A 12,328-nucleotide genomic window follows, 5' to 3' on the forward strand; every position below is an offset into this window, starting at 1 on the left:
TTGCATTGTTGCCCAGGCTGGAGTGTAGTGGCGTGATCTTGGCTCACTGCAACCTCTATCTCCTGGATTCAAGTGATTCTCCTGCCTCAGCCTCCTGAGTAGCTGGGATTACAGGCGTTTTATCACCATACCCAGCCAATTTTTGTATTTTTAGTAGAGACAGGGTTTCACCATGTTGGCCAGACTAGTCTTGAACTCCTGACCTCAGGTGATCCACTCACCTTGGCCTCTCAAAGTGCTGGGATTACAGGCATGAGCCACCATGCCCAGTCTAAAAGATCGGATTCTAATATGATGTCATGAGACTTTCCTTTATAGTACTTTATAAAAATAAGTTTGAACATACCTTCTCTAAATTCTGGTGATGTTCATCCACATATGTGACAAATATTAGTGAGCCAGTCTACCAGTCACTGGCTAGATACCGGTGACATTGTTTTAATTTCTAACAACATAAATGAGCCTGCAGCCATTCATTTTAGGGTGGAAGAAGAATAGATACCCAGATTGTTTGAAACCTAATTTAATTGATTGATTAGATAGTTATATAGATAGATATTATTCTATTTATTCTTGTTTCCTACGATTGTAGGCAAGGATACTTGCTACAAAGGTGCTGGTTACAGTAGCTTAAGAGACAGGGGAAGGAACACAGCCTAAGTCAATAATCTTCCACAGTCCATGACAGGGAAGTGAAGAAAGAATGCTACTTGCCACTCTTCTTTTCCCTGAACATTTTGGAGTTTCAAAGGAAACATGTACCTTGTAGACTTTGACTGGAATATGACTATTGTCCTAACTTGATTTCTTCATTGTGGGTGTTCTCTATGTAATGATATTGTGATAATAGTGGCTACTCAGTTCCTCCATGACTCTGGTCTTCCCACCATTCTGCACTCCTGCCCAGCATTCATCAGGTATTGATTGATCATCTGCCATGTGCCAGCCACCATGCTAGCCACGGGATAAAATTAGAGGTCAGGTACTCACTATATGTATCTTTTGGTCTTGTAAAACAAAACAATGATTTTGAAGAGGTATCATTAGAACTGGAAAAAATCGGATGTCTTAATTTCATTAGTCATTTGCAAGACTGATTTTTTCTTAAACACACCATGGGCTGGGCGCGGTGGCTCACGCCTGTAACCCCAGTACTTTGGGAGGCCAAAGTGAGCTGATCACCTGAGGTTGGGAGTTCAAGTCCAGCCTGACCAACATGGAAACCCCATCTCTACTAAAAATACAAAATTAGCTGGGTGTGGTGGTGCATGCCTGTAATTCCAGTTACTTGGGAGGCTGAGGCAGGAGAATCGCTTGAACCTGGGAAGCGGAGGTTGTGGTGAGCCAAGATTGTGCTACTCTGCTCCAGCCTGGGCGACAAGAGTAAAACTCCATCTCAAAAAATAAAATAAAATAAAACACATCATGATAAATATAATTATGATTTGGGCTTAGGAATCACCTTTTAGACTTTGATTCCACTGGGTCAGATAAACACAGATTATATTGACATCAGCTACATATTGCTGCCTTTTTGTCCTTGTGTGTGGTTTTTTTTTTTTTTTTTTTTTTTTTTTTAAGACAGAGTTTTGCTCTTGTTGCCAAAGCAAGAGTGCAATGGTGCTATCTTGGCTCACTGCAACCTCTACCTCCCAGGTTCAAGTGATTCTCCTGCCTCAGCCTCCCTAGGAGCTGGGATTATAGGCATGCACCACCACACCTGGCTAATTTTAGTAGAGATGGGGTTTCTCCATGTTGGTCAGGCTTGTCTTGAACTCCCAGTCTCAGGTGATCTGCCCGCCTCAGCCTCCCAAAGTGCTGGGATTACAGGCGTGAGCCACCGTGCCCAGCCATCCTTGTGTGTTTTTAATCACAGACACTGACTGGTTCAGTTTTCCGATAGTGAGATTGGTAGAATTGCATGATGATTGGGCATTTACAGTTCTTTTGTGGCTCACATCAATAGTCTAATAAATATGATTTGGTGGACCCATTACTTTTTTGCTATTATTTCTCTCCTACTTTTCAGAAAGGCTTATATATAGAAGAACTTAAATCAACCATCATAGAATATGGAAGCATTATAGAGGTATACTTGTCATTATTATTATTAATGTCACAGCTTGCAAGGTGGGCTTGTTCAATGTAAATTCTCACTAGAGTAACATGTACAGCCTAATGTTGTGTGCAATTCCAGAATTTACAAGGAGATAAAAGTAAACTGGCTCATGACTTACAGCATTTGCAACAGGACCTCATCAGGTAACTAGACAGCAACCCTTGCCAGCCTCCTCTCTTGTGCCTCTACCATACATTATTGGCCAATTGAGCTTTGTATGTGCCATCTTATTTTCCTCTATACCTTTGTATGTGATATTTTCCCTATTTTTCTCTGTGAGAACTCCTTTGTGAGTTTGCTATGACCCCCCCCTCCAACCACGCCTCCCTGATTGTCTTAGCTCAGACTGCTATGACAAAATGCCATAGACTATGTGGCTTCAACACTACTCATCTATTTAGTACCGTTCTGGAGGCTGGAAGTCCAAAATCGGGGTGCCAACAAGCTTGAGCTCTAGTGAGGGCCCCCTATGAGGTTGCAGATTGCTGACTTATCCTTATACCAGCGTGGAGGAAAGGCAGCTAGCTAACTCTTTGTCTCCTTCTTCTAAGGACAGTAATCCCATTCATGAGGGCTCCACCCTCATAACTTAATTACCTTCCAAGGGTTCTATCTTCAAATACCATCACATTGAGGTTAGGATTTCAATATATGAATTTTTGGGGGGTACACAAACATTCAGTTCATTGTGTTGACTTTCCCTTGCTTTTCCCTTACCCTGGAATAAGTAACCATTATTATTATTATTATTTTTTTTTTTTTTGGAGATGGAGTCTAGCTCTGTCCCCCAGACTGGAGTGCAGTGGCACAATCTTGACTCACTGCAACCTCTGTCTCCTGACTTCAGGCGATCCTCCTGCCTCAGCCTCCCAAGTAGCTGGGACTACAGGTGCATGCCACCATGCCTGGCTAATTTTTGTATTTTTAGGAAAGACAGGATTTCACCATGTTGGCCAGGCTGGTCTCGAGCTCTTGACCTCATGATCCACCCGCCTCGGCCTCTCAAAGTGCTGGGATTAGAGGTGTGAGCCATCGCTCCCAGCCTAAGTAACCCTTTTGAATGTAAGCATGGCACCTTGTTCTTGCCCCTGTCCTAACACACATCATCCTGTATGATAATCATTTGTTTCTGAATGTGAGTAATATTCTAGCACAAGATGCACAAGAGCCACCCAGATAACAAAAATGTGTAAAGTTAATGGAATATGCACACACCTACATTATGCAAATGCCAAAGATGAAAAGTGCATTATTCATATAAAGGTGAGGGGGCTACTCTGTTTAGCTCCAACTAATTGTGACATCAAAACTGTATGGACCTAGTTTGGCCACATTTTCTGATTTTGCAAGAAAAGCCAGAAATCGAGGTTTTTAAGTGACATTTTCTGATTTTTAACTTTTGGCGCCAATTCTTTTTAAAAAAGTGGCTGGTTTGTGACCTCCTAGACTGACTAGTCTGTGCAGCTCCTGGCAGACAGAGAGTGTTTCTGACCTCTCTCCATATTCCCAAGCACGTTACATAATCCTTGGCTCACATGGGTGCTGACTGATAGTTGGAAATGAACCCTATATTCTAGAGACTTAAAACGTAATGTTGGAGATATACCTAACTAGACTCTTGTTTTTATTTTTTCAAGAAATGGGATCCAGTTGAATGTTAATGGAGAGCGTAATAGTATCATCTCTGAAGGAGACAAGTCTTTACATTATGAACTCACTCTTGCTCAGTCTGCAGAGGTAGGTCATTATAATAAGATGGAAAGCTTTAAAAAGTAACTACCCCATGTGATAGCTTATGATTAAATGAAGGTTTGCAGCTTGCTGAAAACTACCAGTGACATTAAGAGAATGTACTCATAGTACATCCTCTTAGTTTCTTAGCTTGGGGAGAAAGGACCGATTTCAAGTTACAGCCAAAAGCTACAGCAAGGTTGAAGGTTTGTGGAAGTATACATTCAGGGACTTTGAGACTTAGAAATCTTTATTTTCCTAACAGGACAGACTCCTTGTCCTAATCCCCAGCCTGGGGTTCTAAAGGTAGTAGTAGAGATCCATGAGTTATTTTTTAGAATTTTTCAAACCCTCAAAGTAAATACATTTATCGAAAATAAAGATGCCCATACACAACACCAAATGTATTTGCTTTAGATTATAATTGTATCCACCCAAATTAATTGATTTTTACATTCTAAACAAAAACTAACATTTTCTTACGTGTGTTTTGGTTAAAGTGGCAAGATGAATTGATTAGTTTAAACAATTTCCATTTGGTTGATAGACCCAGTACTTTATAACATGGGAAGAAATAGTTTAAAAACCTTCTCTGAGATAAAGACATTCTGACTCCCCTTTGCTATATTTTCATTCTTTTGTATTTTCCAGTTTTGTGCTTGTTAAGTTCAGAAATGCTTTATTTAGCAAATTGCTTTCTTTTCACCATTTGATGGTCTCTTCCTATCTGTGGACAATGGATATGTCAGAATGTTCTCCTGTTGACAGCTGTGATGCGACCTTGAAAGGAGAGATAGAATGCCTTTGGGCAAATGCTGTTTGAATTGCTTCTGCCAAGGATGCAGGGACAACATATGCTGCCTTCATCTGAAGCCGTCTCCGGCAGCCCTGGACATTCTGCTGAGGGCTGTGCTTTCCTAACATTCCGTTTCCAATACTCATCATTTCACTGTGTTTTTGAAAACAAGCCAAACTGCCAGACTGAATGAAACTGTGGCAAATCTGCCGCAGCAGTGTGTTTTTATCCTCAGTCCTCTGAGATAATAATGATGTCAAGATGCCAGCCCAAAAAGTTCTATAGTTTCTAAAGCGGGGGTTATCTGCCAGCAAAGTTCTGGCTCTGAGGTTTACCCACTGATGAGTTAGGAAGTTTGTCTTCTAACTAGAATCTTGAAATAAGAGTCCTGTGATCTTTTCAACAGACAGCAAAAAGAAGGCTTGGGTCATATATTTAAAATACGACAGGAGACAGAAACTTTGAGAGAAGTATAGGGAATGTACTTTGTGAAGCATCATATGGTCTTTTATGAACTGAAGGGAGACAAAAGAAGCCAACCTGTTTTTAGTGGGATTGATTGAGCAGCCCTCCTCCACCAGTTTCTCCCCCCTGGGTATTTCTTTACCTATTTTTATGTTAAAATTAGAGCCATAACAGTTTATATCATCCGCATGTAAATGTTATCTATTGATAAATGAGTTTTCCTTAAGACAGAATAAATGTTCAGTTGAAGCCATCCTAGAGAGAAAATGTCAACAGTGTTTTAGGATGTAGGAGAATTCCACAAGACTGTTTAGAACCAAATGACGATGACAATTACCTTAACTCATGAGCATCGTTTTTGTTAAGTAAAAATAGTAAATGTTCTTTATTCAGATGGCAATTGTGGGCATTTCTATAACTGTTTCAGAACAATGAAACTGAAAGGCAGCACAATGTAATCAACTTGTCATCTCTGGATGCCATGGTGGATCAAGAAATGCTGCTGTTACTAAGAGAGCCTGAGCAAAATGGAGTGGAATTCATAGCCACACTTCAGAAGCTGGTATAGTATAACATACCTGTATCGTGGTGTTCCACTTTGCCTGGGAATATCTGCAGATAACTGACCTGCAGCCTGTTTGCTGAGTCCAAATATATCTGTGTGCTGGTGAGACCCAAATTAATACACTCTGAAAAGTGAAGGTTTTTCTCAAACCTTTCTGAAGCTGACCTTTTAGTTCTGGTCCAATCAGGGCTAACAGATTGACCATTAGATATGGATTTTTTGAGTTTATTTTTTCCTGTGGGCTAATCTTTAGTATCAAAGGGCTGAAGACATGGTATGTATTGAACAGTTTCCTCCTTTTACTTTTCTCCTGGTTAATGGCTGGTATTTCTTCCTCCGTTTTGATTGCTCACTGGAAATGCTAGATGACTGGAGAAATCAGAGAACGTTTTCGTACTGGTATTGCCAGTCCCTTTCATGGTGCCTAGCAGAGAGTAGGTAGCATTTAGTTTGGTGAGTGGTAAACCCAAGTGAAAATGGTTGTCTTCTTCTATTTAAAAAGATAGGTTTTGTTCTGGAAAATGATTCTCTCTGTATATATTCAACATGTTTAGAGCACCTGATGATATATACACATGGCAGCATCCTGGAATAAAAGAAAGTCACTGGAGACATTAGATGCAAAGGAATGTACTCTGGTACTTTCCTGAGTTACCTGTATAGTAGAACTTTGGTCTCAATGGATTCTGATTATATAATAGCATGCGACTTTCATCTAAATTCCTAGTTGAAGATGTGGAACTCTTTTTTCAGCATGAAGAAATTTCTAAAATTGCAACCCTCATTGAAAGCTCTCGACAGTGGGTAACTAATCCAGAAATTACTGTGAACGAAAAGTGGGAGGAACAGCTTACTGTAAGTGTTCTGTATTTTGTGATTTTCCTGGTTTTTCTCCTACTTTGTTAAGCCAGGTAATAGTATATACAGTACCCTTTCTAAGACTTTATTGTGGTCTTCTGCTGGCTTCGTCTGATGAGTATAGAGTATGTGTATGAGTGTGTATATGAGTGTGAGGGTGAGGAAAGAATGTAAGGGGGAGTGAGTGGGCAGATATGTGAGACGTAAGGGAGAGACAAATAATAAATCAGGTGATTTAATGAAAAATGCATTTATATCCTTGTGAGAATTGGCTAGTCTAAGCTTAGATTTTTCCTTAGCCTGTTAAAATTGCCTAACTTTGAAAGAATAATTATTGTATAAAAGAATCTTATTCCTGAGACTTGGACAGTTTTATTGTCTCGGAAACTTGCAGAACATTGGAAAAACAGGAGCTTCTTAGGTAGCCATTCCCAGCTTTATTAGAAAGGAAGCATATGAGAAGGTAGATATCTCTTTCATCTGTCCATCACCTATTTACCTCTACTTCTTGACTGCCAGCTACTTTCCAGCATCTATCAACCCCTTAAGATAAAGAAAAATAAGTAAACTCTGGAATATGATTTCAACACCTTTGCCAATCTAGTTTTTTTTTTTTTTTTTTTTTTTTTTTTTTTTTTTTTTTTTTTTTTTTTTTTTAAGATGGAGTCTCACTGTTGCCCAGCCTGGAGTGCAATGGTGCGATCTTGGCTCACTGCAACCTCTGCCTCCTGGGTTCCAGTGATTCTCTTGCCTGAGACTCCCGAGTAGCTGGGATTACAGGCATGTGTCACCACACCTGGCTAATTTTTGTATTTTTAGTAGAAAAGGGTTTTCACCATGTTGGCCAGATTGATCTCGAATTCCTGACCTCAGGTGATCCATTCACCTTGGTGTCCCAAAGTGCTGGGATTACAGTCAATCTAATTTTTTAAAGATTTCATGTGAATATGATAATCAATAAAGATGGATATTATTGCATTATCTTGTCTCATCCTGTTCTAAAGCAATTGTGATGACGGCTGAAGTTGTCAGGGACTAACTTAAGAAAAAGAAAGTGAAGCTCAGTTTTAGGGACACAATAGACACTTTATACATACTTGTTACATTGACATAATCAACCAATAGGATAGTCAGACTCTGGGCAATTGAGAATTGGTGTTCATTGACATACAAATGAGAATTGGTATTAATTGACGTACAATTTTGGCATCCAGTATGCCATTGAGATGGAATGTCCGCAGCATTTTAGATTGCCTCTGTCATTTGTCCGTCCGCGTTTAACATTGGAATACTGGGATTTGTTCTGTGACTTTTCTTGTAGGAATTCAAGCATATCATGGAAGAGAAACTAAGTCTTTGTATTTTAATGCTGAACATCTTGGGAAACCACAAAGAATCTCTTGATAAAGAATTTGACAAGTTAATAAAGATTTTGAAGAGATTCAGGCAGGAATATTTTTATTTCAGAAAAGAATTTCTTGCCAGGTGATGATGATTTATATATAAGAAATCCATGCTTAATATACATGACATGTTTATGATTGTGCCACTGCATTGTTTACTTTTTGAAAGTTGTATACATTGATTTCAGATGATACTTTTTTCAGAGAAGACATTCTGTTTGACAATTCTGAATTGTAAAACAGTATGAAATTGACTTACATGTTCAAAATTGCAAATAACGAACTACAAAATTTGTGGAAACTGGCCGGGCACGGTGGCTCATGCCTGTAATCCCAGCACTTTGGGAGGCCAAGGCTGGTGAATCACCTGAGGTCAGGAGTTCAAAATCAGCCTGGCCAACATGGTGAAACCCCATCTCTACTAAAAATACAAAAATTAGCCACGTGTGGTGTGCGTGCCTGTAATCCCAGCTTCTCAGGAGGCTGCGGCAGGAGAACTGCTTGAACCCGGGAGGCAGAAGTTGCAGTGAGCCTAGATCACACCACTGCACTCCAGCCTAGGCGACAGAGTAAGACTCCATCTCAGGGAAAAAAAAAAAAAAAAATTGGTGGAAACCAGTATAATGATTTATTTTTTCCCTAGAGAAAGAATTTGAAATTATGAAATATAGTCTTTTATCAGAAGAAGCCTTAGAGATCCTCTAGTAATCTCATGATTTTACAGAGGACTAAGGCATGAGGAGATAAAGTTGAATTGACTAAGGCCTGAGAGTGATTAATCAAAGTGGTCTGTTGGCTCCTCCCCACTGGGTTTTATGTTTGACCTTAGTAAATGCTGTATCGCATTGGGCACTGGGCAACTAAATGTCAGTTAAATGAGTCATAGGGAATAGATAATAACAAATATAAAATAAGTTACCTTCTTTTCCTTCCTTTGCCCTTGATTCTTATCATAATGGGGAAATTATTGTAATTTTTATACTCTAGAAACCATAAGCACAGTGATTTTATCTTTTGTTAACCACCATTTATATAACTGCTAGGACCATACTTAGCACTCACTTGAGGAATGCTTTCTGAGCGAATGAGCAAATGAACATGGGTATATATTGCACTTGAACAAAATTTTAAAATGTAGTTAGAGACTGAGGTAAGCTTGAAGAAAATAGCCAGAAGAAACTATTTTATTCCTCCCAAATATAAGGAAACTAGATACCAGAGAGAGGTAATACCAGAAGGAACTCTCAAGAAAATGATCTTCTGCTTTCCCTAAGAAGCAGAGAGCCCACACTTCCCTGTAGCGGTAAAAGACATGGGCTGAGCAGACATGCAGCTTCCTTATGCAGATACCATCTCCGTGAAAGGGAGCGTCAACATTCTTCTGTTTAGCAACAAAGAACTATTTGGAGAGAGGTCTGCACTAATGTCATCTCGAAATGAGTGAATCTTCTGTATTATCCTACTTAGACCTACAAGCAGTCCAGTTAAATAACAGTAGGTGTCATTTGTCTAGAAGCTACTCTATCAGATGTAGTGCTAAGAATTTGACATATATGTATCTCCAGAGAGGTTCCCTGATTTGCCCAAGGTCACCCAGCTGGGATTGAGTGATAGCTAGGATTCAGACTTAGTTCTGTCTGACTTCAAAGCCTGTATTCTTTAGATGGTTAACCCCCCACTGTCAACTTGTTAAATCTGATACAAGATGCTTTAAAAATATTCTGGAAACCTAGTATTGGGCAAAATACTCCTTGCCAGCATAAGATGGTTATAACCTCTGGCTTCTGGACACAATTTAAAACTGACAAAGCCACATAAAGGCTACACACAAAATAATTTGACTGGAGATTTTAACTATGAATAAGTAAATAGCTGGGTGCCCTGGCTCATGCCTATAATCCCAGTACTTTGGTAAGACAAGGCAATAAGATTGCTTGAGGCTAGGAGTTTGAGACCAGCCTGGGCAACATAGCAAGACCCTGTATCAAAAAAAAAATTTTTTTTAATGAGCTGGACATGGTGATGCATGCCTGCAGTCTCAGCTACTTGGAAGGCTGAGGTGGGAGGATTGCTTGAGCCCAGGAGTTTGAGGCTACAGTGAGCTATGATTGTGCCACTGCACTCTAGCAGCCTAGGAGACAGAGAAAGACACTGCCTCTTTAGAAAAAAGAGAAGAAAATGAATGGAGTGTTTTGCAGGGATGAGAGAGAATTCTGTTTACATGAGGTAGGAAATGTTTATTAAAGGTACATTTTTGGGGGCTGTTTGCTGAGGAAGAGAAGGCTCCCATTCTGCTGTGGGGTAAATAGGCTCTAGTGCTGAAGAATGGAAAGAATTGAATGGTCCAAATACAGGCATGGACAGAAAGGAGTGCTCTCAGAAGGCTTGGCAAGGAAAGCAAGACTTGATTTATACAATATCCATGCGGGTGTCTGCTCTTTGCCTGGCTTCCACCCCTTCCTGAACCGCAGGTGCTAAGGAATTATAGGAAACAAGACAGGAATCTCTGCCTCTATGAAACAAACATCTAATAAAGGGTGCAAACAGCAAATAGATAGATATATAACGTCAGGGTGTTGTATGGAGAAAATTAAAGCAGATTAAGAAGACAGAGTGACAGGGAACAGGAGAACCTAAATTTAGAGAGAATAGCCAGGAAAATCCTGCCTGAAAAGTGATGAATTGAATGGAGAGCTGAGTGTGGCAAGAGAGTGAGCTATGTGACAATCCTGGCATGTTCCAGGCAGAGGAAGTAGCTGATGCAAAGACCCTAAGGTTGTAGTAAGCTTGGTGTTTTTGAGCAGCAGCAAGAAGCCAGCATGGCTGGGGCAGGACAGGGGCTGGGTAGTGGTAGGATGTTGGGCCAGAGGGACAGAAGGGGCCAGGGCACACACAGCATTTGCAGTTCATGTTTAGGAGTTAGGATCTTATTGAGTGTGGTGAGAAGCCATTAGAGGATTTTGAGCAGAGAAGAAATGTGATTTGTGTTTTGCTTTTGTTTTTCTTTTTGTGTGTGTGTGTGATTTGTGTTTTGAAACATCTGCTAGATGAAGTATTTATAGAGGGCAAAAGCGAAAGCAGTGAAATCAGCAAGAAGAGTTTTTCTTTTCTTTTTTTTTTTTCAAGACATAGTCTCACTCCATCACCCAGGCTGGAGTACAGTGGCGTGATCTCGGCTCACTGCAACCTCTACCTCCCGGGTTTAATCTTCACCTCCTGGGTTCAAGCAATTCTCCTGCCTCAGATTCCCAAGTAGCTATGTGCCACTACGCTCAGCTAATTTTTGTATTTTTTTTTAATTTTTATTTTTTTTAGTAGAGAGGAGTTTTGCCATGCTGGCCAGGCTGATCTCAAACTCCTCATCTCAAGTGATCTGCTCAGCTAGGCCTGCCAAAGTGCTGGCATTACAGGCATATGAGCCACTGCACCCAGCTAGAGAAGAGTTTTTCAACAAAAGATAACCATTTAGAGATTCTGATATCAATTTACTGGCTCATGACCCATTTTTAAAAAATAAATGAGATATAAAATAATAGAGTGCATTACATATAGTAAGAATAAGTAGTGCTGAACTGAATTTTTGTTTCAGCCGTGTGTGTGCATGTGTGTTTTTTTGTTTGTATACTGAGTTGAAATAGAAAATATTTCATGATCAAAAAGCTATAGAGTTAGGAGCTACTATAGTAGTCCAGGTGAAGGATGTACTGTGGGCCAGGGTAATAGTCATGGAAGTGGTAAGAAATGGTTAAATTCAAAGTGCATTTTTGAGGGTGGATCGGATCAAACATGCTGGCAAGTTGTATGTGTGGAGTTGCAAGAAAGAGAGGAGTCATCCTTGACTTAGAGGCTTTTGATCTGAAAACCAAGTAAATGGTGTGCTATTTCGATAGCCAAGTCTGAGAAAGATGCAAAGTCTGAGAAAGACTTATCATTAGAATGTGTTGGCAGGGAGAATTGTTGGATTTAAACATACACACAAGCTAATATATACCTCTTTACATGGTAATAAAATTTCTATGGGAGAAAAATATTCAAAAGTTCATCATCTGTTGAATATCTTTAACAGATGGTACCATCTAATATTTTTAAAAACTTGTTTCTAAGACTTATGATTCATAAAGTTCATAAAACATGTTCTGGTGAAAATACATATAAGCAAAAGTATTAGTATTAATAAATATGGATTTATGATGGTCCTTAAAGTCCTTTTGATTTCTCTTGGAAAATAATGGACACTCTTGAGAATATAGATTATTCCTGGAAGAGAGAAAGGTAGATAAAAGTGATGTCTTTAAAATAAAAAAAAAAAGAAGAGGCGTGATTCCAACAAGATGGTGGAATAGGAAGCTCTGGAGCCTCTCCTCCAGGAGCGCACAAATTCAGCAACAATA

The 12,328-nt window shown here is 39.6% G+C and overlaps 1 protein-coding gene across 1 annotated transcript in view; it reads left to right on the forward strand.

The window, feature by feature from the left end:
- Positions 1-12,328, forward strand: part of LOC108300146 (inositol 1,4,5-triphosphate receptor associated 2) — a 55,544-nt gene that overhangs the window by 29,234 nt on the left and 13,982 nt on the right. The window contains exons 10-15 of the mRNA XM_037736523.1: positions 2,030-2,089; positions 2,198-2,262; positions 3,757-3,856; positions 5,539-5,673; positions 6,430-6,531; positions 7,856-8,019. Of these exons, the coding sequence (XP_037592451.1) occupies positions 2,030-2,089; positions 2,198-2,262; positions 3,757-3,856; positions 5,539-5,673; positions 6,430-6,531; positions 7,856-8,019 (626 nt within the window). The remainder of the gene's footprint in view (positions 1-2,029; positions 2,090-2,197; positions 2,263-3,756; positions 3,857-5,538; positions 5,674-6,429; positions 6,532-7,855; positions 8,020-12,328) is intronic.

This window comes from Cebus imitator, unplaced genomic scaffold (genome assembly GCF_001604975.1).
Source record: "Cebus imitator isolate Cc_AM_T3 unplaced genomic scaffold, Cebus_imitator-1.0 Scaffold25, whole genome shotgun sequence".
Taxonomy (NCBI): Eukaryota; Metazoa; Chordata; class Mammalia; order Primates; family Cebidae; genus Cebus; species Cebus imitator.